The sequence below is a fragment of the Terrapene carolina genome, unplaced genomic scaffold, assembly GCF_002925995.2.
Source record: "Terrapene carolina triunguis isolate 2854851 unplaced genomic scaffold, T_m_triunguis-2.0 Scaffold234, whole genome shotgun sequence".
Taxonomy (NCBI): domain Eukaryota; kingdom Metazoa; phylum Chordata; order Testudines; family Emydidae; genus Terrapene; species Terrapene triunguis.
This window is the reverse complement of record NW_020664585.1, coordinates 7028855-7055749: the sequence shown is the minus strand read 5'-3', so window position 1 is coordinate 7055749 and position 26895 is coordinate 7028855. Positions and strand designations below refer to the sequence as shown.

General features: G+C 45.2%; 1 protein-coding gene across 2 annotated transcripts in view; it reads right to left on the bottom strand.

Annotated features, from left to right (window-relative positions):
• The window catches only part of CAMKK2 (calcium/calmodulin dependent protein kinase kinase 2), a 46684-nt gene extending 23305 nt beyond the window's left edge, over positions 1-23379 (bottom strand). The window contains exons 1-7 of one of the 2 annotated variants that reach the window (XM_024196181.2): positions 23293-23379; positions 8147-8380; positions 7805-7884; positions 4357-4404; positions 3666-3719; positions 2784-2835; positions 1728-1861 (exon numbers count right to left, since the gene is read on the bottom strand). In XM_024196181.2, the coding sequence (XP_024051949.1) occupies positions 1728-1861; positions 2784-2835; positions 3666-3719; positions 4357-4404; positions 7805-7884; positions 8147-8324 (546 nt within the window). In that variant the 5' untranslated portion in view covers positions 8325-8380; positions 23293-23379. Of the gene's footprint in view, positions 1-1727; positions 1862-2783; positions 2836-3665; positions 3720-4356; positions 4405-7804; positions 7885-8146; positions 8381-12242; positions 12286-23292 lie in introns of those variants that run through there. The other variant, XM_024196182.2, reaches the window with a different exon arrangement.
• Between the last annotated feature and the right edge of the window lie 3516 nt (positions 23380-26895).

The window sequence follows — 26895 nt, the reverse complement described above, 5'->3', positions numbered from 1 at the left end:
CACACACACACACACACACACACACACACACACACACACACACACACGTTAAATATGTAAGTGGTATACGTGGATTCATGGAGAAATAAAGCAAAATGTGTTTTGTCTGGTTGATACCAGTTTAATTATGTTTTAAACCTACTCCCCTGATATACCCATATCAGGTCAGCAGCTTCCATTTTAGAACTGGTACTTTTCTCAAAGCCATTTCCCGTTAGGAATTCCAGTTCCCAACATCTTAATTTAAAACAGACATTTTTGCTTTGCTAATCTCACTAGTTCCTTCCCTCAAGGGAAAAGATAAGAGGGAAAAAAATGTAGCTATAACACAAAGGAAATAATACTTCTGGTATGTTTAAATATTTTATCTCACTTGTAAACCAGCAAATTTGAGTATGCATATTCATAGATCTTGATACTTTTTGCATGGTCAGTTTCATTAAGCCAATATGTTTCCTAGGAGACGAATGTGGAATCTAGCATTGGCATTACTCAAACTTTTCATAATTAATCTTTAAAGGATAAAGCATTAAAAGAACCAGAAGTGGGATTAAAAAAAAAAAAAAAAGAAAAGCCATCCAAGGGGATAGTGTAGACTGCGATTCCACAGTCGATGCTGAAAGAGCAAATTGGAGCATATGGATTATTCCTCAACTCAGAATGAAAAACCCCTGAGACGTAATTGGGCATATGGCTTTAGAGGACCATTTACACTCCCTCAGCATTACAATCAAATTGTGCTATCTGCAGGTTCTGTTCACAGAGCCTGCAGGTTTCCTTCCACTGCTGAGTGCAGGGACCAAATCAAACAGACGCCTTTACTGAACTAGATATAGGTAAGAATAAAAATGATTCTCTCTTTGAGCCCCATCCGGAAAGATCCTCAGCACACTCCGCTCCCCCTGAAGTTAATGCGTTCAGGATGCTCAGCACTACACAGGAGGTATGCAGCACCTTGAAGCTTCAGGGCCTTTGTACAGGGGCTGATCCAGGAGTATAGAACGGGGCTGGGATTGACGGCACTTTATGCAGACAAGGAGAAGTTACACTTTTTGCTGCCTTCCTAGAGCAACAACAAAACAATCACTTCGAGCTTACGTGATCTCTCGCACAGAACCCCTGGAAACACCACTCCCCTCCTTCCCAAAATGGACTTGACTTTTTACATTTCCCCCAAAAATCTGATGGTTTTTGCAGTCAGTCACAAAAACCAACATTCTTCCAAAAATCACCATTTTAAAATGGAGGAAAACAAGCATCTGATTCTGAGATATAGGAACCAGACCCACAATTCCATCTCGACTGGTACACAGAGATGCTCCTAGGTTACCATTTCTCTTTCAGATTGATGCATACTGAGTGCCTTGCAGAACAGAGATCATTTTATTCCTGGTGTCCAAGCACGACTAGATTGCACATCCAGTGTGTGTGTCCACAAAACAGCCCACAGAAAACCAACTGCACATGCATCCCTCCATGTAAATCTACAAACAGGCATTGCTCGAGTCAAGCTAGACACCTGAATGCTCTGAAGATTTATTATTATTTATTACTTATTTATTTTAAAGATGGCCCTTCAACCACACTGGATAGATCAATATAGGAATGGCTTTCCGGATGACAAATGTCCTGCCTTTCAAGGAACACCTGTATTCTGTACTGAATGCCTTCAGGCCCCTGCACACCCTAATATTGTAATTGCAAGTTAACATTTCAGCCAGTCTCACCTCCACCAGTTTCACTACATTAGGATGGTCCAGCTTTTTCAAGATGGCGATCTCTTGGTACACCTGTTCAATGGGCCCTTTTGGTTCCAAACAGCCTTCGGATGTGGCTTTGGCACCTCGAGGAGGTGGGCGGCCTGTTTAAAATGGTAAAGATACAGGAGGCAGGTAGCACAAGACAAGTAATAAAAGCTGGCAGCTGATACATGTGGCTGAGCCAAGGTAGCACCTCATCAACAGTCACAGGATAAAAGTCCTGATCTTCAGCAGTGCAAAGATTTCCCCTCCCCCTCCCCCGACTTCTCTGGGCGTTGCAGGTATTGGGCACCTCTGAGGCGCATGCCATGATGCATGTATTTGAATAACCCTAGTGCACCGCAAAATGCTCTAACAAAAAGATCATTTAAAAGAGAGAAAGGCCAAATCATTGCTTAATACGCATGGTCACTGATGACCTTACCAAGACAAATATCTACATTTAATTTCAATAGTGTTTGAGATACAGTCTACAGAAAAGCACAAAATGCAGCTGATCAAAATTCCCAACCCCCGCATTTTTGCAGGCAAGAACTTGTTTATTTTCTCTGATGAGTTTTCACATTTATGCCATCAGTCTCTGGCCCAAATTCCACTCTGACGCTTCTTAGCATATGTGCCACCTGGCTCAGGTGGCACGTGACCAGGATTCATCACCGAATTTGGTCCACCTGTTGGATCATTAGCTAGGCACAGCACAATTAAGTGACTAGCCCACAAAGTCACACAGGATGTCTGTCAGAGCCGGAACAGAACCAAGATCTTCTGGTTCCCAGTCCACTGCCCTAACCCACAAATTAACCTTCCCTCTATCATTCCAGCCCTCGTCCCAAACCTCCAACATCAATATACACAAAATTCAGCACTGCCACAAAGCACTTTCCAACCAGGATATCTGCCTCATACATATAATTCTGCTGTCAGAGACCGTGGGGCTATATGTTTCCCCTACCCTACCGTCTCTGCTGCTCAGCTGTAGATCTCACTAGTTCTCCACACATCAAACAGCCATTTGTCACTTACGTGGAAACCCTGCTTGTCTCATGAGCTTCTTTTTGGAAAGAACTTTCATTGCCTGCAATACAATTAATATGTAAATAGATTCTGTCACTGCTATTGCAAAGAACTCACATGTGTAGGTTGAAACCTCGCTCTTGGGGGCAGACGCTGGACCTTTGTGCAAAGCCAAATGGGCCTGGTGTAGGGGATGAGAAGGGAGCGCAAACCTCATAGGACAAAGAAGTGTTTTTGATCCATCTTCAGAAGCACTGGGGAGACATTGTTCTGCTCACATACAGCATCTTCGGGGGCAGCTCCCCCATGATATACCTGAGAGGGATCCCTTCCCCTCTCTTGTGTCTCCCAGGCTCTCCTCTCCCCACATCCCAGAACTTTCTCTCCCCCTTCCCCCAGGTTCTCAGCCCCCTTCTGGTCTCGCCACCAGGTTCGCCCACCTAAGATCTTGACTCCACAAGGGCAGCATGGCCTTAAGGCAGGTCTTGCTCCTGCTTGGTGCCCTTGGGCCAGCTGAGAAACACTCCTCCCACACCTCATCAGCTAGCCAAGCAACACATTTTCTCCCCTCCAAGGCAAGTTGATGCAGGAGCCAGGGATGTGGAAGAAGATGCAGCTGGGTGAGGAGAACAGGGAGAGTCTCTAAGCTGCAGGATTCCTGCCTGCCAAACAAGGGAGGCAGCAACCTCTGGTAGTGCTGTTTGGTTGGTGCGTGCTATTAGATCTGGTGCCCAGCCCAGAAAAGCTAGAAAGGTGGGTGTCAGATCAGGGAGCTAGAGAGCAGGCTGGAATGCTCACGACTCCATCCAGAAGCTGGAGGTGAGGCAGATCTGCCCCTGCACCCAGCACTAGACTATGCTTCACCAGAGAATCTCTACTAATGATACTCACATAGTAGGTGTTGTCATCTTCATTGTACGCGAGCTTCACAACCCCATAGGAGCCCTAGAAAAATACACCAGCAGCCACAGGTTACTGACTGGGGGCCGTCAGAGAAACACATTAGCCACCGTGGCTCCCACTATGGGTGAAACATGAGGTCATTCTCTGGACTCCTTTGTAGGCCCTCAGATTCACAATGATTGTGGGGCTCCTCCCTCTGCTCCAGCACAGCCAAAAGGTGACCCCCAAGTTTGAGCTCAGCATGGCACAGAACACTGCCATTCAAATTGCCCACTAGCAATACAAACACAGTGGGTTTCAAGTGCTGTAGCCCCTCAGGCTCCAATGCAGGCAGGTCACCTGAGAGTCCTGATACACCAGTAGCCATCTTGGGGACATTCCTGAGCAGGAAATCACCACAGGTGCTGATCAATCTATTAAAAAACTGGTAGAGAGGTTAATAGCATGGGGCCAGATCACCCTCTTGCATGGGAAATTATACCTGCTGTGTTTCATTGGACTAGAAATTAACCCTTTAGCACAACTGAAAACAGCTGTAATTGCATAAAGTAGCAGGGGTGAGGACATTTAATGGAGTATACTTATGAAGGTGTGAGCTGACTTAGGATAAAAGAAATTAAATAGCCCCCCCTGAAACTCCCAGCGTAATGCTCATATGCCAAATCTGTAAAGTATTCACCTTTCCGATTTCATCTTTCAATTTATATTGATTAAGCTGCACACAGTCCTACAAAGGGAGGAAAAAAAAGTTTGACATGAACCAGTGGCATAACAAAAACAATCACGTATTTATTTGCATTTTTTTTTTTGCACAGGAAGAAGAAATGTATTATTCATAAACAGAGCTCCAAACAAGCTCGAGACATCAGAGCACCATTAGAGTCAATTAACTGGAGAGAGAAGAAAAAAAAACAATCCTGAAACAGTAACAACCTCTTAAATCACAGATGTAATGTTCTTTAGACAATAAATGTCATTTTTTACTCTGCAGATTACTGTATTTGTTAGGTAATGTAAATCCATTCAGATTGTAACTATAATGTTTGATTTCATTAGCAATAAATGACAGCCATTTGCCAAGATTGGGAATTTCTACACATGGCTAATTACTGACGTTCACGTGATCATTCTCAATAAGAACCACTCACATGAAATAGGTATATAAAGATCAGTAGCTGAAATTAACAGGTTATAAACCTATCAGAGTGCACCAGGCCTTGTAAGCAGTGGAAAGTTTAGTCCTTAACTAACAGCTAGTGACTAACTTCCAAATACCTTTATTATGTCTAACACACTGTCCGGCAGACATTTACTGCCTGTTCTGTGTTAGAGACGACAGGTTCTGGGCATGCAATACGGTATATCTGCTCACTATTTCAGACAGTGATTTTTTACATTCACATTTCCCATGCACTGGGCTGAAGATCAAGTCCACCCAGCTTTGAACATTGTTTCAAGCACCAATAAGCCCTTCATTTTGCTGTCTTTTTACCATAATTAACAACTAGTTAATTACACATGAAGAACTCAAACCAGTTACTGAGGCCATGTCTACGTTACCACTTTTGTCGACATAACTTAGATTGCTCAGTGGTGTGAAAAAAACACACCCGAGCGACATAAGTTACACCAACAGAAGCACCGGTGTGGACAGTGTTATGTTGGCAGGAGAAGCTCTCCCGCCAACATAGCTATTGCCACTCCTTGGAGGTGGTTTTATGATGTCAACGGGAGAACTCTCTCCCCCCAGCACAACGTGGCTACACGACTGATCTTACAGCGGCACAGCTGTATCGGCACAGCTGTACTGCGGTAAGCTTGCTAATGTAGACATGGCCTTTGTAAATACCAATTCCTCCAGGGTTAACACTCCAATCTGAGACCTCCTATGAAATGCCTTCTTCTGGAAAAGCACACAAGGCACAATCATGCAAAGCACTGACTACTTTATTTAGGCCCAAGCCCCTGCTCCCATGAGCATCAGTGGCAAAACTCCCACTTACTGCAACGTAGTTGGATGAGGCCTTTATTGACTTCACTAGGAGTGTCAGGGTGATCAGCACCTTGCAACAGAACATGTTATCTTGTATTGTGAGCATTTGATTATTCTGGGTTATTGCTTTTCAGAACTGATGACTACACTTTGCTATTTCAGGTACCGGGGAAGGGCCCTGTGCCAGCCCTGAACGAGATATTGCTTAGGAAGATGTCTCTTTTTAAGCTAACTGACCACATGCCTTCCACCCATTGTATAAAACATGCACAGATTTATTGCCAGAAGATGAGCGTTATTAGCATAAATGCATTTTCCTTTCAAATACATAATTAAGCAAGAATGGGCAGGAGGAATTAATTTCTCCCACCTCTCTTTTTAATCAGTTACTGTTGTCAGAGATCACAGAACTCTTTATACAGATTCCTAAAGTCTCTCTCATTTCCCCCCCCCTCCCCTTTATCCCTTCCCCCAATTTGTGGTACTGTTGGCTGTGATAAATTTTCCCAGGGTTCCATTCATATAGCCCCACACACACAGACAGGGAAGAATCTCTGTTTGGGGGAGTTAGGGCAGGTACACAGGATTCTCCCCATGTTCAAGTTGCATAGAGAAACTCATGATGCACCAATGAGTTGCAAACCCCATAATAGCTGCTACATTCAGAGTGGTATGGTCTAGCGGTCCAAGCACAGGACTGGAAGCCAGGAACTCATGAGTTCTACTCAGAGCTGGGATCAATCCGCCCTAGAGTAGTACTTGGACAATTCACAACCTCCTACCCCCCATGACAGATATGGCAATTTCCTGCAATATATTTGAGAGATCTTACTATATTAAGTGTATGTATCGTTGTGGGCCAGGGACTGTATGTAATTCCATGGGGATGAGTGACCACACATCATCCAGGAGTTACGAACAATGGGGGGTGATTAGGCAAATTCACTCAGGTTCTAACACCTTCAGAGAAGTACCACCAGCTTCAGAGGCTGCATACACTAGTCCAAACTGGATTCTCCAGAGACCACCAGACAACGAAATGGCTGTTGGATAAATAGCCTGCTTTCTGATCCAGCAAACGGACAGGACCTTCTGTTCAAGGGTGGCCCCAAACCTTCCTGGGAAGGGTTGGAAGAACTTTAGGTGACTGACCTCTGGTAAGCGTTAAGCATATGTATAGGAACTTTTTTTTTTTTTTTTTTAATGTTTTCTCCGTAATGCTTTCACCTTAAGAGTAAATGTGCTTGCTTACAAAGATCTGTGTGATAACTCTCAACTGCTGGCATGAGTAGCTGAACAGTACGTTGTTCATAGCCATTGACGAGAAAGCAAAGCACAGATGCTGGCCTATTTAGGCAGTCTGGCTTGCTGGGGACAGTGCAGGCAGGGCTCTGTACAGCCTGGAAAAAACTCCAGTCAGGAGGGAGAGAGAGGGAAAAGCCCCAGTCAGGAGGTCTCCACCTAAAAGGGGTGAGGAGAGTGCACGCACGGTGATCCATGGTTGCTTCCACTGAGGAAGCTTAAATAAGAACACCATGTTCGCCTCACCCAGAAGGTGAAGATAAACACAGCATCAGATTACTTATCAATTAAACCGACCTCAGAACATTGAAAAGTGTTAACTTTTAAAAATTACTGTGCCTTGCTGAGTGATTGAATCCCAGCCAAGACTCTCAGTTAACTCAACATTGGTTATGTCTGTCATGGGTTACACAGGTCAAGCCCCTATTCTTTTGAACTTAGACAGGAAACTCATGCTCCAACCATACACAACACCCAGCCCCCACAGAAGCAGAGCTCTTTTGCAACTCCACTTCTTGGAGAGGTTAGGTGCTCCACAGGAGCAAATATTCAAGGACATCTGATTATACCATAAATTGAGGAATCCCCAAGACCTTTGGCTCATTAGGGCTGCACCCTATTCTGAATTTCCTTTAAAGTTTGCAAAATACTCTATCGAAAGAGGACCCCTCCATGAATAAGAGGTTGTGTCAAAAAGCAATAGGCTAAAAGCATCTTGAACCAATAAGACTGCAGAAGTAGTAACTGGTCTATACTCAGGAAAGCCACACATATCACAGAAATGCAGAGTCTGTGCAAAACATTAAATTACATAGGATATATTTTTCCTTACCTGCAAACCTGTAATAGAAACTTTATTTGATTCCACTGTCGGCCTCCGGGGCAACCGAGGAGAAGAATGTGGAGATGTAACTGGAGAATAAGGGAGAGATGGGTAAATGTAACGTTCATTCACACCTGCATTGCTACTGGGTGACTGTGATCTTTCCTGTCAAGATAGTTTTTGACCGGAAAGATTCTGCTTGGCTTTTGGCTCCCTTGTCACCTCTGGGGGCCCCTAGAGCGCCAGGAACACCCTCCCCTGCAAGACCCTGGCTATCAGACACCATCATCTCTTCACCGCAGTGTTCCACATGCTCATCTTCATCTTGTCTGTCCTGTCCCCACTCCTCACCTGGGGCACCAGTCGAATCATACTCTGTCACCACAACAACAGACTCCATGCCCAAGTACTCAATGGTCAGTGACAACAAGCTACACAGATAGTCAGGTGCCTTCCTGCACTCGCTGCGTTGTTCATCGTAACAAACAGGTCTCTCGGCGGCAGGTCTGCTGGGAACACATGATGGCATGATGCACTGGCCGGCTTCATCCCAACTGATGGCATAGCTCCATCAGAGATAGTCATCTAAAAGCAGAAGAAATAGTTAGCAGCAACTTTGTAATGCCATATCTACTGGCCATGCATCGTTCACAGGCTTGTTTAAAGACAAGAGTTACTGTTAGCTGGATGTTTAACTGATCTAACAGTATTATTGCTGTTTGAATTATTATTATGAGGCTTTTATTTAATGTTGTTGATCCACTATTAGCACAACAGGGTAAAAGCTAAGACCAGGTATAAACATTTGGCTAGGATTCGCTCACATAACTGACTCCCAGAATGCAGAAAGAGAAATGTTTAGACAGTAAATATTCCTTTCACTCTAACCTATATAAACAACCCTGAGCATCAGCATTAAGTTCTTTAAGAAAAGCCAGACACCCTAGCCTGATCCTATTGACGGTCAGGGGAGTTGTATCATCAACTTCAATAGGGTCAGAATCAGGCCCTCTGCTCTCAGGTGCATAGATGCAACTACAATGAATATGAATGGGCATTACTGTATTTTTTTTTTGTATTCCACTAGTACCCAATGGTCCAATCAGGATCATGCCCTCTTGTGCTAGGCTATGGAGAAAAGACAGTCCCTTCCCAGAAGGTTTTACGGTCCTGAGAGTAATCAGCATCTTCTAAGACCAGGCCTTTATCTGGACTAGGGCCCTGACTCCGAAATCTGGTCTGGGTAGGCAGAACTCTGCACCTGTCTAGGACACCATTGAAGCCAAAGGGACAACACATGGGCATAAAGACCTGATTGGTTATTTTTTTAGGTCCAAATCCTGCAATCAACCACATTATTTTAGCTTATCCTCTATCCATTGTTTGCTTTCTATATTTTCCCATTTTCGTTTTTTTTTTAAATTAGATTTATGAACCATGGAAACGACTGCGAAATTAACTTTGTTAAAAAAAGACAATACAATTGTCAAGTCTCTATAGCTCTGATGCATTAGAGACAGTTCCATACAGTTATTTCTTTGAAAACCATCAAGGTGAAATTAAGCCGTGGAATCTTTGTTTGTCCAATGTGGATTGCTGTAAAAACCCGTGAATGACCCAAGTGTCATCTGGACGAGACAGCATTTCCCAGTTGCCAGAAACAACTTGGCTGAGATAATAGGCTGGGAGTTTTATTTTAGCAAGTCTGGAATACACAGGCAGAAAGATTATTGCTTTTCCCCCTGCAACACAATTTTATTTTTAATTTCTAGGTTGACAAGTTGCCACCAGTAAAAAAAACACCACCACAATGATTTATTTATTTATTTATTGCCATGTTGTTCCAACACCTCAATAAGGTGGCTGCTTAAAATTAGATCCACTTGTCTAAAATTAAAATTTCCATTATGCTGTGCCCTCTGGCATAGCTGCTCTGAATCAATATAGTAGAAATTACATGTCAAATATAAAAAAAACAAGCACTCTCTTTCCCTCTTAAAGTTTTTATAATTGTATAATTGCCATTTCAGACACAGAATCATCTGCATAAATGAGACCATTTTCTCTGAAGCTGGAATGGTCCACTGACAAAACTATGCTGCTTTCTTTGGCACATCACAGTTTACTGCTTGCAGATTAACAGACAGAGAAGAAAAAGGAATTAAAATACAGTGAAAGATACAAATAAGACCAGTTCTTAGCAGAAAGGGTAAATTATTTAAGAAGTGATAGATTCCTCCCCCCGATAGATTCATCTGTCCCTTACTGTTCAAAAAAGTTGGGATGCCTAATACTCCAGGAACACTAGACAGGATTTTTTTCTCTCCGACAGGAAGTCTGTTATTGATGTGTGCTAGCTAGGACGCTGTGCTATTTGGCTTGGAGCAAAGCTGCTTGCATCTATCTAGTTTGCAAATGTGTTCCTGGACCCCTGTTCTCAGCCAAGAAGCCTCCAGGTTTAGCAGCTGCTCCATTAAGTTCAGGTTGTTGATGTGGATTGGTGGCCCATTGGTGCCTCCATGGTATGGCGGGGGGAGGGCAAAGAAGCCACTGAAATTAAAGATTTAAACGTTAACCATTCGTGAGGAAGATTGCATTGGACCCAGTACGGCAGCAAGCTGGTCCTTTCCATTACACATAGAGCCTGACTTCAATGGAGCAGGATCAATGGATACTTCATCTGACCTGTTCCACTGAGCCTTCATTTTTGCAGTTGCCAGGGAAAGGCATGAATGAAGCACACACCCAAATCTGCATGTGCAAAATTAAAGGCAAGGTTTGAAAAAATCAGGCTCTGGCAGCTCAGTCCTGCTGAGTGCTAAGAGCCTCCAAACTACCTAAAACTTCCTTGGAACTTCAGAGCGCTCAGCATCTTGAGAGTCCAATCCTGCTGCCACTGAAGTCATTGTCAAAATAAATTCCCATCAAGTTCAGGGGGGAGCTGGCCCAGGCCTTATATGTTGGGTGTGAGCATTCCTGCTGCTGCCAGCAAATCCATGGAACAAAACTGATTAGAAGGAGAGCAGCTGCACTAGTGAATGATACTGGACTTGTGAATCCATTAGAACTGCACAGCACAAGTGCATTTTAATGCACTCCCTAGAGGGGTGCATTAAGAAAACTGAAAAGCAAACAAGCAAAGAGAGCAGATGGCTCTTAAAGGCTGGTTTCCATTTGCTGTAGGTTCTTTTAGGATCCACGCCAGCTTGCAGAGATAAATAGCTTTCCCATTAACCAGGAACCATTGCCAAAGCGCTGCGCCCTGCACCCCCACCATTCACCATCACCTCACTTCAGAAACCACACCAAACAAGGAAGAACCTGGGCGTTTCTCATTCATGGGGCATAGCGAGATGAAACTGAAAGAAGTGAAAAGCTGGCTTGCCCTTGATGTGGTGTATTGCAAAGGCCCGAGCTAAGGAGGATCACAGCTAGCATTCTGGGGTGTGTATGCTTATCAGCTGGCCATCATCACCCTCTGCCCATTTAACCCAATTATCCAATCCTAGACTTGCCATTGTATGCCATGGGCCCATGCAGGGCTTGGGCTACTTACCAGAAATGCTAGATTTTGCAGCTAGTCTTTACCCAACAGAAAATAGTTTCCAGCCCTTCAGAAAGGGTATGAAATGATGTCAGAGCAACATCCATCAAGGTGGTGAAAATGTGTACATTTAAGCCCCACACTGGCCCTCCACAAACAGAAGAGGGTGTGTGGTGATTGCAGCATTGGCAAGCCTGGATCCCAATTACATTACCTCAGAGGCCCCTCGGGGGGTAAAGGGGTGGGGACCCTGAGAAGGAATACCAGAACAGAAGGGCTGTACAGCTGCTCTGCACCCAGATCCTCATTGAGAGATGGATTTCACCCCTCACCTGCAGAAAACACAGCTTTATTTGGATCTTATGTAGGTGACATGAATTTTCACCGGTAGTGGTTTAAACTACCGTGCTGCTTTGCCTTTGTTTCTGGTACCTGCCAGGGTTTTATAGCAATAAGAAAGCAGAGATTTCCGAAAGTACTCAGTACCTCTCCCACATTAAGGGAGATGGCAACGTTCATCTGCTTTGCAAGGTTAATACAGACACAGCCATAACTAGCCCCTTGCTTGTCACATTAGAATCTTTTTTCATTAATAGGGCAGCTGCTTGAAGACTAGCAGGCATTAAAAGGCTCACGGTGAACAGTTCTGGCCTAATACTTGTGTAAAAGTGAATGTAAGTCAAAGTATCAGCAACACTTTAGAGCAGAGAGAGTGCACTGGACTTGGGGAGTTAATTGGCTTGACAAGGCTAAACATATCCAGGCTGTTTAATTCAAGCAGACTTCCTGTGCTCTGTAAGCAGGCTAAAGATCATCAGACCCGCAACACAAAGCTTTATGTTTAAGAACTGTGGCACTTTACGCAGGCAGCGTCAAGGCAGAAAATCCAACAGACTTCCTTACCTGTGTTGCTCTGGGTGGGAGGAACGACTGGGCCCGAGAATTGGGAGGGAAACCTGTCGTCTTAGATGACACAATGACCAAATTAGACCCCCACAGAAATACTTCACAAACCCCGTTGCCTTTCAAGAAGTGCTAATCATGCAGCCAGTTCATGGGAATGTGCAGAATCTAATGATCATGCAGTCTTTCTTTTTAATAAGCATATGGGGAATCTGAGGAGGAGGAGGAGATAAATTTAATCAGCTGGAGAAAAAAAGGCAAAGCTGGACTGGAAATGAATTACTTTGAGAAGGAAAATGTATTTGCTTGTCTTTCATTATTGCCAACACCCTGTAATCCCATAAACTGCACACATGTGGAACACTGGCACATTGTGGTGTTGGATCAAAGCATGCTCCAAGGATGCAAATAGAATAGCTACCTTGTTGTAGAGCCACACACATGGAAAATCCGCAAAAAGCAGAACAGCCTGGTATGTATAATTTTTTATTGGCACATGTTTTGCCTGTTGGCTGCTCTCTATACATAAGCCATACCCACTGCAGTAAGAATATTAAAGGCAAACAATTGCACATCTAATTCAGAAATAAGTGAAATATTAAAATGAAAGAGTTCCATGCAATGCTAGTATCATTCAAAGTCTGCATGGCTTAATAAAATGGTATGGGCATGAGGTTGACCTTAGTGAGGAGGAGGAGAAGAGGTCTGACATTTATAGAATGCCTTTCCCCATCCGAAGGATTGCAGAGTGTATATTATAATTATATACACCCTCACTTTGGACACCACTGAAATGCAGCCACCTATGGAGTGGAACATGGCAACTGATTAACAGCACAAAGTAAAACTATACAATATTTGATGGCAGGGAGTAAAAACAACTCCTTTGCAAGTTATTTGTTCATTGATACTGTGCCTATCAAAACTGTAGTTGAGTGCTTCCTAATAACATTACATGCAAAACGAAATCTGTAGCATCAGAGGGTGACTTATCAATCCATCAAACATGCTGAATGCAGAAGAACGCAGAGAGGAAAAGCAGCAGTTAAGTGTAAACGTTTTAATTGATAAAGAACATGCTAAGAGTTTACTGGCAGCGAACATGTTGCAAAGCTAAGAAAGGCTGGGAACAGGAAGCTGATGCAAGGGAAGAGAGAAACTTTCTGGACATGTATTTATAGATGCTTGGTGACAAATTCACAGCTGGCCAGAGAGGGTGCATTTCCCTAACTCAATGGAGTTCCCCTCACTTAAGCCAGTGGTGAATAAAGCATTTGATCGTCCACAGGGGCTTGTGTTTTGTTAATTTTTAGCCCAAAAGATCCCAGCTTCTCCAGTTTGATAGCTGAAGATTTTCAGGGGAACAGAAAGTGGGAGGGGCCAGGGGGAAGCATACATTGCTCTTTTACACTTGACTCCCCTGAGATGCCTTTCTGACTCAGACAGAATTCCCTTACAGCTTTTAGTTTATTTTAGTTTCATATATTTTTAAAAGGTGGTACCCATGAACATGAGGGACTGGCAGTACTGTGTAGAGCCAGTCATCTCCTTCTTCCCAATGTCCTTCAGTCCTGACCTGCAGTTCTCCCTGTGATCCTAACTCTAGACTCTAATAAAGAGCATTGGCAGGATTGTATGTTAAGTGATAGGCAGGGCCGGTGCAAGGATGTTTCGCGCCCTAGGCGAAACTTCCACCTTGCGCCCTCCCCCGCCCCCAGCCCTGCGGCAGCCCCCCCCCCCCCCCCGGAGGCGCCCCCCCCTGCGGCAGCTCCCCCGCCCCCCCCCGGCCCTGGTGATAGGCACAGTACAGAGGTCATTGTCTCTACTGTTACAGACAAGATCAGCTCACACATGTAATATACAGGAAGAAGATTCAATTCAGAGCAACAGCATCCCTACTGCCCAGGTCTTGAGCCTTTTTAGGATCGTTAAAATGAGAATACCCAGTGATCTCAGCCAGGATTTAAATCCAGACCCCAGAGATTAAAGCCAAGCACATTAACTCATCATCCCACTTAGCTCTTGCTTCTCTGAATCTTCAGAATCTAGGCAGTTTCATTTCTTGATATATGTCGATGGAGCAAATGATGAAAAGATAGTAACAGACACACTGCTATGTGCTTTCATTCCCACCACTGACTGGCCCCTTTTGACAGTCTCATCAGCAAGGCCACGTATTGAGTAAGGACTCTGATCTGTCCTAGCAAAACAAGACGACTGGGGGGGTGTGTGTGTGTGTTATGTAGGGTGACCAGATGTCCCGATTTTATAGGGACAGTCCCGATATTTGGGGCTTTTTCTTATAGAGGCTCCTATTACACACACACACACACCCCCCCCCCCCCCCCGGTCCCGATTTCTCACACTTGCTATCTGGTCAGCCTAATGTTATGGAAACCTGGACTGCCACTACCAGTGCTGTGCCTGGCCCAGGGGTCGACAGACAGATACAGGCTCCAGCGAGGTTAATCTAGCATCTTTTAACAGCAATAAGCTGACTTAAAGAAAAGCCAAAAAAGTAAGTCAGGCTAACTACAGTTCATAGTAACGCAAAGAGTATCATATCTCATCATCTGGGAACCAGAATTAAGAAAGTCAGTCATTAGCATATCCCCCTGGACCAGCTCATTGGAGTCATTTCTGAAAATGGTACGAGCTAGCATACTTTGTGCGCTGCAATAGCTAATACTTCCCCTGTTGGGGGGGGGGGAGGGGAGAGGGAGGAGATGGATGATCTTGGGGCTAAACCTAAGGATTGGGTCTAAAGAGAGCTGGGTTCCACTGCTAGCACTGCCAAGGACTTCCTGTGTGACCTTGGGCAAGTCACTTCACTTCTCTGTGCCCCAATTCCCCATCTGTTAAATAAAGAGAATCTATTATTTGCATTGTGGTAACACCTCGGAGCCTAGGCATTGACCAGGATACCATTGTGCTAGGCACTGTACAAACACCAAAAAAGGGCAAAGAATGACTGACGACAGATCCAAGTTCACTTTTGGACTCCCTGATCATCCCCACACACACACACCCCTGAATAGGCGTTTGCCTTGTTAACATCTTGACTAATCTAATAGCAAACAAAGTGCTATTTTTTTTTGCATCCTGGTTAAAAGTTAACCAGAGAACAATGGGGATCAGTTGCCTCATTTTTGCTAGACAAAGTACAGTCATCATTTCACTTTTTGTGATCAAAGGGTCGCTCATAACTTCCAAGAACAAGATGACAAAAATACAATTTGTAATAATGGTGGCACTGATCACATGCCACCTCTTCCTGCAGGCTAACAAAAAACTTGATGGAAACACGCTAGCAACTGTAGTACACAAAGACTATATCTACATTAGATTTTTTGATAGCAATCTCCCACCATTGCACTTACATTGGTGCAACTCAGAAGAGAGTTTGATAACACGGTGATAAAAATGCCAGAGGCCAACTGAGTCCTGCCTAGGGTTGCCAGGTGTCCAGTTTTCGACCGGAATGCCTGGGAGAAAAGGGACCGTGGCAGCTCCGGACAGCACTGCTGACTGGGCCGTTAAAAGTCCGGTCTGCAGCGCAGCAGGGCTAAGGCAGGCTCCCTACCTGCCCGGCTCTGTGCGGCTCCTGGAAGCAGCGGCATGTCCCCTCTCTGGCTCCTACACATAGGGGCAGCCAAGGGGCTCTAAGCACTGCCCCCGCCCCACATGCCAGCTCTGCAGCTCCCATTGGCCAGGAACTGCAGCCAATGAAAGCTGCGGGGGCAGTGCCTGCAGATGAGGCAGTGTGCACCACACAGAGCCACCTGGCCGCGCCTCCACATAGGAGCCGGATAGGGGACATGCCGCTGCTTCCAAGAGCTACCTGAGGTAAGCGCAGCCCAGAGCCTGCACCCCCTCCCGTGCCCTAACCCCCTGCCTCAGCCCTGATTCCCCTCCTGCCCTCTGACCCACTCGATCCCTGCCTGGAGCACCCTCCTGCATCCCAAACTCCTCATCCCCAGCCCCACTCCAGCACACCAATCCCCTGAGCCAGCCTGGTTAAAATGAGCGAGTGAGTGAGGATGGGGTGAGCAGGAGCGGGGCCTCAGAGGAGGGGGCGGGGGCAAGGGTGTTCAGTTTTGTTCAAGTATAAAGTTGGCAACCCTAGTCCTGCCTCCACTTATGAGCCCATCGTTGGGACCAGTGGGCCCCATGAGGCTCGATCCGCCAGTGAGGGGTGAGCACTAATGATCTTTGTTAACTGTTTGGTGAGTTATAGGACTCCTTCCCTCTGCCTTGCCCATCCAACAGAAAATGGCAAGAGTGTGAAAATCAATGCGGGGGCTCAGCTGGGAGTTTGCATAACTCTGGGGGATTGGCAGGTAGATTCCCAGAGGAGTCAAAAATGACATTTTACAAGAACTTAAAGAATCTTGATAAGAAATGTGAGAGCCACTGCTGGGAGGAAAACCACAGCACATATCTTGGTGAAGATACGAATGCAGCACTGTGAAGCATTTGCAGATAGTCTGGAGGATACAGCTATTGCCTGCATGCACTAAGACCTCCGTTCAGCAAAGCACTTAAGCACGTAGTTAACTTTAAGCACATCAAGAGTCCCATTGACTTCAATGAGACTACTCACATGCTTAAAATTAGGCCCACGCTTAAACACTTTGCTAAATTAGGGCCTGTGTGGTGTGTTACATGAGGTACTCAGCCTCCTTAGCTCCAGTGTCTTGGTCAAATTCCAACAATGGAGCTCACCGCAGCAAAGTATGTGAGCAATAGATCAAGCCTCCCACCTCCTAGTGAGCTGACTTTATGAATGTGCCGAAAGAATTTTTAAATCTGATAATTATTTATTTTTTTTAAATGCATTGTTAATAGAGCAGCAGCCAGATCAAGTTTAGCAATAGCAGCAGCACTTTGCCACCATAAAACAGAAAGGGTCTGGAAAACAAAAACCCCAAACCAATCCCAACCTCCCAAAAATAACTCCTCTGCATTGATTTGATCGCCTGTCAGTTGAAGGAGAAAAGATGCCAGGGAACTTTGTGTAGGCAGCATCCAGGGGCGGCTCTATGTTTTTTGCCGCCCCAAGCACGGCAGTCAGGCGGCCTTCAGTGGCGTTTCTGCGGGTGATCTGCCGGTCCCGCGCCTTCGGAGTACCCGCCGCCAAATTCCTGCCAAAGCCGCGGGACCGGTGGACCTCCCGCAGAAACGCCGCCGAAGGCTCCCTGACTGCCGTCCTCACGGCGACCGGCATGCCGCCCCAGGCACGCGCTTATTGCGCTGGTGCCGCCCCTGGCAGCATCTGACTACCAAAAGCCCCAATTATTGGCACTTTCCAGAGGAGAACCCTGCTTGAATGCATGTGTACATGTATCACTCATAAATATGTTAGCTCCCTCCACTAATACCTAGCCAAGAGGAATCCGCCCAGGATTCATCAAAATAATAATTTTAATAAGCTCTCCCTGCTAGTTAGAGAATGAGAGATGCACTGAACTGCTTTGTGAACTCCACTTAAAAGTCATTACGCAGAATTAGACTGAAAGCAAAGCCCCGATCCCCCAAAATGCTTTAACCCTCTAATGAAAGCTGCGTTCCTTTGGATTGATATTGCTCGGCAAGATACTTAAAGTCATTTGTTTACAAATGGGTTTTATTTTTAAACCTACGTACCATATTCCTTTCAGGCATTTATGGCACGGGGAAGGGATACCTAAAAGGACAGACAGCCGACTGACTAATTGCAGGCCAGGTTGTGAGGAAAAAGTAAGTATATTATGGTAGTGCTCAAAGTGTCCCAGGCACTGTACAAGCAAAGGAAAGAGACAATCCCTGCCCTCAGAGCTAAAGTGGTCCAATATTAAATGAGTTTGGCGGGTCTCTGTTCAGCTCCTGGTAGACTGGGGGCAACATCACCAGAACTACCAGAAAAACTGGCACTAATTGGCCCCCTTACTGGTAGCCCCAGCAGAGAAGCCAAGGACTTACTGGACACTGGAGAATTAACTGCCTTCTCTCCCATTTCTCCCCCTTGAAAGAGATCTCTCCAGGTCACAGACAGTGCTGCTCTCCCACCATGTTCTATGGCTAGAGAAAACCACTCTCCAAAGCAGTTAATTAGCACCTTTGACCAGCACTAAATTCACCATTCACACATTCATGGAAATTATTGCTTTACTTGACCGTTCTTGGATGCCTTAAATCCCAAACCTAATCACAGACCTAAGATAGGGCTCCTGCTCCTATAGCAGTTCATGAGTCTCAGCTAAGTATTTGCTGAATGGCTTTCAGCAGTTATTGCAAACCCCTGCCCAGAGAGATCCCAAGGTTGCTCACTGCTCTCCTGAACTGTGAAATTGACCGGACCTTGTACTGTACTGAGCAGCATTTGCTAACAGGTGAAATGCAGTAAGGGTAAATCCAGCAAGAACTGTGAAATAAATGAAATCCAAAGACAGGTGTTTTCAAGCCTCTGGGAGTATATTACAGTACAAACCATTGAACAGGGGTTTGGCAAAGCCTCCAAGGAGCTGATCTCATCAAACTCCACTGGACTTAAGTCTGGCTTTGTTCTAGTCGTAGCACAGAAGACACTCTCTGTGGAGTTAGCAGCCTCCTTCTTCTGGCTGATGATAGCTCAATATCTGTCTTCATTCTCTTTGAGCTCAGTGCAGCCCCAAACCCAGCTAGACACTTCATCCCTTAGGATCATCTCCATCGCTATGCAGGCATCTCTGGCTCCCTGGGATCAAAAAGCTCCTCCTTTCTAACCACTCATGGCACCAGATTTTGATCTCTATTACGCTAGCATAAACCCAGGAGGATTCTGCTGAAGCTAGTGGAGTTACTCTGGATGTATACCTGTGCAGCACAGATTAGGCCTGGTCTCTGGTGATGGCTCCCGCTCTGCTAAGACCCCTCTTCTAAGGAGGGCCACACAGTCAGATGCTCAGCTGTTTACTTTGTTCTTTTGCTGCCACTTTTATGCTGATGATGCTCAACACCATGTACATGTTCACAGCATTACTGGTACCTCCCTGACCTCTCTCTGGGTGTCTTGAGCAAGTAAGATTGTGGTTTTGCCTCGGTTTCCTTCAGATAACTCTCTCACTTTCAGTAAACGCGTAACTCCTCCATCTCCTCTATCTTCCTCCTCAACTCACATTTCCCCTTTGCCTTTAACAGTAGTAATCCATGACCCTAAACTCTCTTCTTCCTCCTCCACCCACATCAACAAGTTGCCTATCATCCCCTCTGCAATGATGCCTATGTATCACTTTTGAACCAATCCTCATCCATGCCTTCATCTCCTCCCGCCTTCGCTATGAGAAGTCCCACCTCTCTAGCCAGTTTCCAGCTCTCCAAATGGTGTGCATAGTCTGCAGTTGCTAGCCTCCTTGCACACAACACCTCCATAACTCCCCATTGGCCTCAATGGCTCCCTCTTTAAAACCTTCTAAGGATTTTGCTCTCTGTCTTCTCCTTTCACTGCTTTTACCACGCTTGAGTATCAGCACGCAGCGAGTCCCTTTACCAATGGCCACTGATGGTGTGAAAGCCTTCTCCTCTGCAGCTCACATCTTTCTGTATCTCTCAACCACATTGAAAAGAAACAGAGTCAAATTTAATCTGAAAAGATCTTTCCTTCTGATCCAAACAATCTAAGTCTTTTAGGTACTTACATAGCACCCACATGACCATAGCTTAGTGCATGGGTTGGCAACCTTTCAGAAGTGGTGTGCTGAGTCTTCATTTATTCACTCTAGTTTAAGGTTTAGCGTGCCAGTAATACATTTTAACGTTTTTAGGTCTCTTTCTATAAGTCTATAATATATAACTAAACTGTTGTTGTATGTAAAGTAAATAAAGCTTCTTAAACATTTTAAAAACCTTATTTAAAATTAAATGAAAATGCAGAGCCCCCCGGACCAGTGTCCAGGACCCGGGCAGTGAGAGTGCCATTGAAAATCAGCTCGCGTGCCACCTTCGGCACGTGTGCCAGAGGTTGCCTACCCCTGGCTTAGTGCCTCACAATCTTTCATGTATTTCTCCTCATAGCACCCCTGTGAGGCAGGGCAGTGCTATTATTCCCACTTTCCAGATGGAGAACTGAGGCACTGAGAGACTAAAGTGTCTTGCCCAAGGTCACACAGGAAGTCCGTGGTGGAGCAGGAAGCTGAACCCCGGTATCTGAAACCCCAGACTAGAGATCTAATCACTGGACCATTTGTCTCCACTCTGCTCATACTTGTTAACGATCAAATTATTTTGAGATAAACAATAAAAATGATGCTGTGAATCTACACAGTGCTTTCTAGAGGATTTTCAGAAGGCTTTACAAAAGATAAGTTGCATTACAGAGAGAAATATTCTGAAAATTGCAGAATGAGAGAATTAAAATAGATCCTCATGCTAAAACGCAAATACGCTCAAAACAGTATTTATAAAAAAAAAATCTCGACAGTCTCTTAGTATTACGAAAGGGAAAATGAGAAGTATACACTATGTAGTTCCATCGGACATTGCTTTATAGAAAGGGTAACTTAAACAATGTAGCTAGTGGATAGAGCCCTGGACTGAGACTAAGTGAACTGAGACTCATGCCTCAGTTTCCCCATCTGTAAAATGGGGATAATGATATGAACCTCCATGCTTTGAGATCTATGGATAGATATCACTATACAAGAACTAGGTATTGTTATTTCAGGTTCAGGTCATATCATTAAAGAAAAGGGCATTTTGTTTGGTGGAGAATGAAATCGTTTATGTAAACTACAAAGACTTGGCCATTGATGGTCACAAGTGAGCTGAACTTGCAATAAGGGGACAATAGGCCCGTTAGTTTAATCAAAACAAATATAGAGAAGTACACACTCTGCTACACAGCAGTCACACACAGAGCAGACAGAAGGGGGAAGAAGTACAAGTAATGTCACCTCAGCTGAGATAAATACGAAACACTCTCCTTATTCTGGAATGTTAATGTCCAGTGGTATCCTGAGGGAAAGTAAATGTGCTGGCTGCTCGATGTGCAGAAGAAAAATACTATTGGGGGAGAAAAAAAAGAAAAGAAAAGAGCAACCGCTTGAAGGAACAAGAAGTTTTCAATCCTCCCCCAGCGTGAAACTGTGGGAGATGCGGAGACAGTCTCATGCGGGAGAGTGCAGAGAGCTGCATCAGGAGCAGACTATAGGAGAGACAAGTCAGATCAACAAGAAGGCCTCAGTGGCTGTGAAAGTAGCCAGAGCCAGAAATCAGGATGTAATGCAAAATGAAACAAATAGGAGCTAGGGTGGGAGGCTAGAGGGAAACCTGACTGTTAAAGGGTTTACTAAACAGGGCTGCTTCAGACACACATGGAGCTGCAGGAAAACTTAGAACAAGGGAGGGGGCGGTTGGCACTAACATAAAAACATTAGCATATTGCACCTGTTTGTTAAGCTCATACCCTGACATAATCTGGAACAATCCTAAAAAAGGGGTGAACATAGGCCTGCAGTAAGTCTATTTTTAAAAGAAAGCTATAGGGGAGGCTAATTTAATGGTAGCCACTTGGGCTCTGGAATTATTTGTATCGTTCCTATTCCCAGAACATACAAAAACAAATGATCAGTTTATAAACTGATAGCTACTGCCTCGAGAGTTAAAAGACTGACCCTTCTTGCAGCTCCCACATCTCCATTTAGAGAGACACCATCGGGTCAAAACTGGCCCCAACATTACATTTTCTTAGGATGAAAATGTCTATATAAAAAAAAAGTCTTTGTCAAACCTAGATCCAATGGGAAGAACTTGGGGGGTTTACTCCAACAGAAACATTTTCTTAACTAACCCTCCCTCCTCAGAGTTTGCAACCCAAACATTGGCACATTGGGCTAGTGCATAAAAACCCAGACACCTGAGTAGAAACAGAAGTGAAAACTAGTTTCCTTTTCCCCCAACCTGTGAAAAATGCAAAAATGGTTGTGTGCCCGCTGTGGATGGGAACAGGTGCTGCAAGTTCCTTAGCCCCTAGGGTCTGAAGAGCCTGTCAGTCTTGCCTCTTTCTGGCTGCTGTGGGGGTGTGTTGCTGTTTAGTTGATTTGGGTTTTTTGTTTGTTTTTTTGGCAGGGTGGGGAGAGGCCAGTCGACTTTCAGCTAATGAAGTGGGGGGGACGGGGATTTGATTCTTCCCAGACATCACTATCATGTGTGCTTGTAGGGGGAGGATGAGGAATGAGCCCCCACCCACATACATATTTGAAAGAGGGCAGATCCAAGCTAGGCTCCCCCTAAGGGCATGCGGACTAAGCTAACTCAGGGGTGCATCTTGCCATATGGCAGCAGCTGCTGGGTTCTGCACGTGGGCGCCCCATCCGCGCCGCATTCCCAGGCCCAGGGAGCTGGACAGGATCACCGCTCACCTCTCAGTACCCAGCGGCGGCGGAGTGACAAGCACCAGCCGCTGGAGCCAAACAAAGCGAGGCCAGTTCGAGAGGCAGCGCGGAGTCTCTCACCAGGTTTCCATCCCATGTCCTTTGCGTCCCCCCCTCCCCCCAGCATCTTATTCGTTTCCCAGGATGGTCCCTGCATAACATCACTTCGGGGAACCACCTTCCCACGCAGAGCCATCAGCCGCTCAGCCACCCTCCCGCGAGCTGCAGCTCCTCTTCCACCCCGCATCTCCCCACCAGCCGAACCCAGGCCTCGCTTTGTCCCCCCGTGGTACTTCGGGGGACCATCCTCTGCACCAGCCAAGGATGCAGCACCATCCAGCGCGGAGATACCGGGGAATATTTCCCCCCCCCCCCCCCCCCCGACACGCACCCCCCTTCCCCAGGGCAAAGCGACTCCCCTTCTCTGGGCTGGCCCAGGCCTCCCCCTGCCAGCCAGACACCGAGTGCAACACCCGCTCACTCCAGGATCCCCTCCCTGCGCCCGCACCCCCGCCCGGACTTCAGTCCCCAATTACAGGGCAGAGCAAGAATTAAATCCCTCCACCCACCGACAAGAAGCGGAAAACGCTCCCTCCGCGGGAACAGCAGCGAGCTGCACGCCTGCCTCCCCCCGGAATAAGGGGCCCGGAGCCCCCGCTTACCTAGCAGCCGCCCCCTTCTTCTGGGTCTCCATTGCGCTGCGATCCCCACCTTTCCCCGGCGCAGCAGCTCTTCCCCCAGCTGCTGCCAGCGGCACCTCGATTGGCTGCGACTGGGAGATTTTCCGGCCCAGCAGGAGAGAGTCAGATTTCACCAGCACCCTTGTTATTGGCCGCTGCAAAGCCAGAGCTTCGCTGACTGGCCCAGATGTGCAGCCTGCACGCAGGTCTCTCCCAGCGCCTTTTTGCTTTCAATTTTGCTCTCAAGCTGTAGAGACAGCGGCAGATGCCAGCAGGGAATGGAAACCAGGGGCGGCACTCAACACACGCGCTCTCTCTTCTATCCTTGCGAGCTTGAGTGTGCAGAACGGCCTGTCTCCCTAGGTTTCCTTGCAGATCCCTAATTGTTCACCATTTAGAAAAGCCATTTCCGGGGAATAACTTCTTCCCTGGCCTTTTGGCTAAGAATAGATTCTGTTCAGCCTGTTTGAACAGTTTAACAATCAAAATGATACTTAGCAATTACTCCAGCTTTTCATCCAGGGAGCCCACACACCTTTACAAAGGAAAATATAATGATCTTCATAGGAAGCAGAGAAGAAGTAACTTCCCCCAAAGGCACACAGTAAATCAGGGGCAGAACAGAACTCAGAACCCAAGTCTCTGGCATTCTCAGCTCACTGCCCTGGCCTCAGTGCCAATGTAATGTCCCCTTTAAAAGGGGTGCAAGTCCATCCCATGCAAGCAGATAAAGTTTATCCATGATTCTGTGTGCACAGGCTAATCGGTTTAAAAACGGTGGGTGAAATCCTGGCCCATTGAAGTGCATGGGAGTTTTGCCACTCACCTCAGTAAAGCCAACATATTCAAGACCAAGCCACTTTTAAACAATGAAGCTCTAGACTATATACAGAGCTAGGATACAGCATTGTTTCTGAACACTGCTTAGGTCTGGCCACAGTGACCCATCAAGCTGTGACAGAATTCCTGTTTGGGGTCAACAAAGTGAAAACTATGTTTAAGGAATTTTCTTTAAAACTTTGCGTGAGTAGGTGTGTGAGAGAGAGAGGGGAGGAGAGGTTCCGCAATTGCTGGTGTGACCCCACAGTAGTGTAGGTCTTTTCCATCTCCACTTCTTGATCCTAAACAACTTTAAGCACAAGCAAACAGCCTCTATTCTCTAACTGCAGATTATACAGCTCACGAGTCAACCTCATTCCCCCTCTCCAGCAGCAAGACAACCGCAGATAGTTCACATCCAGATTTCCACACCCCCCCCACCCCCATCCCCCACGAGTACAGTATGAAGCAACTTGGGGCCCTACACATTGTAAAACTAGTCCTGGAAGTGTAACAGTGAAATCTTCAGCAAAATGTACACACACTTACAGACACTACATTATGGGACAGCCTCTCAGTGTTTGGCAGCAGCATCTGGCTAAAGATAAAGATCGCAATGTACTTCAAAACATATACATCATACTGTACATCACAAAATATAAACACAGAAAATGTGAGGGACAAATGCATTACCATCCTGCACATTACCGAAATAGGTTTTAAACACCCCACCGCACTCCTGCTCCCATCCAGGATTACAACTACTTTGCAAACAGAGTGTGTCAAGTTTTGGCCCTAGCAATACCTTGCTTACCTCTCTTAAAAGATGTTCTGAGGAAAACTTGATTAAAATGATTGCGAAGCACTTCAAGATTGGATAAAAGGAGCTATAAAATGCAGCAGGAATGCTAAAGCATCCATCCTCTCTTTAAATTATTAAAAAAACGAAGTAGCAGTTTATAAAAACTTAATTTCTCTCCTTGCCCATATCCGCATGTCATTGCCAAATCTAGTACCAACCTTTGCAGTAAGATCCACCTGCTTTATTAGTTCCAACAATGACTTCTTTCTTGCCAAACCCACTCCCATTTAACACCATGATAACTTTGTTTTCAAACTATATGGACCAGATTAACTGGACCATCTCACAAAGTGAGAAAAGCAGGCGAGCTTCAGAGATGCACCCCACACGCGGAGTGAACACAGCATCGCCTCACATCTTGTTTTGCTTTCAGACACCTTCAAAGGCATCACTTCAAGATTCTACACTTTAACATCAGTCCATTTTCCAGATCAATATTAACTATATGACAGAGCTGTATTATTTTGACAAGAAACCTTTATTATAGAAGCTGGACAGACCTACAATTGTAATGTAAGTGCTAGGAGGTGTTCCAGACTATTTCACAGGATTATGGATTGAAGTTCAAGTGCTTTCCCATCAGAGGGGTTGAATAATGTAAGAGGAAGGGCCTCCATGGCCAAAACACTGTCTTTATTTAAAATGGTGTCCTTATAAAGCTTCCTGTGTAAAACCGAGTCGCTTTTCACTGAGGGCTGAAATGCAGCTACTGTTTTAGAGTTGAAACACTGAGTTATCTGCCAACATCCACAGCATGATGTAAACTAAAAGGTTTGAAGCAATACTAAGCTACACTTATTCAATCTCCCTTAAATTCTCATCTATACCAAATAAATCACAGTAACTCCACTGAAGTCGGTAGATTTAGTTTTCATCTTGTTTGCACCAGTTAACAATAACTACTGCTTAATCTAGCACTTTTCATCTGTAGATCTCAAAGTGCTTTACAGGAGCAAAAAGTATCCCACTGAGGCAGAGTGATGTGAAACAACTTACTGCACAGGCCAAGAATAGAACTCAGATTTCCTGAATCTCTATTCTCTGGACTCAGACTGTCTCCCAATGTGTGTGTGTCTATAAATACCACACACACACACACACACACACACACACACACACACACACACACACACACACACACACACACACACACACACACACACACACACACACACACACACACACACACACACACACACTCAGTGCATCTGCAATAAAAACGTTTAAGCTGATATAGGTTCCCTCACTGAACCAAAAGGAATCTACCATGTTTTACTTTTTCCTACTATTCTTTGCACATAGATGTGTCTGTCTAGCACAATAGAGAGGGCAAGCAGTGGGACAAAGGTTCTGCATCAATAGGATTCTATTTCTTTCCCTTCTGCTAATATCATCTCTAGAAATAGTGCCTGCAGACATATTAAACGCAAAGACACTTTTTAAATGAAATTCTACATTCAAAGAAATACCAGTTATTTTAAGTTAGCAGAAAGAAGCTTTTGTCTGTAATTTCTACTCTAATATCTCCACACTGTTTTGCATTTACCAGCGTGAAAATCTCAGTTACATCAGGAATTATTTGCATCACTAACCCTTCCCCCTCCACACATACACACCCTTTCCTGCCCATACCTCTTAGTGTTGGTCCTAGCATTAAATCTGTGAACTGCAGGCATTTTCTTTAAAAATCTGAATCCTATTTTGTGACTACAGAAGATGACTACTCATTTACAGAATAAAATGAGATGTGTGCAAACATCTACTTTCCACAAATCATTACAAGCAAAAAACAAAGTTTTCTAAACAGAAGAACATAGTTTATTGGTAATTATTTCCAAACAGTGATGATTGAACAGAGTGAAGACATTAAAAAAAAAAAAAAAAAAAAAAAAAAAAAAAAAAAA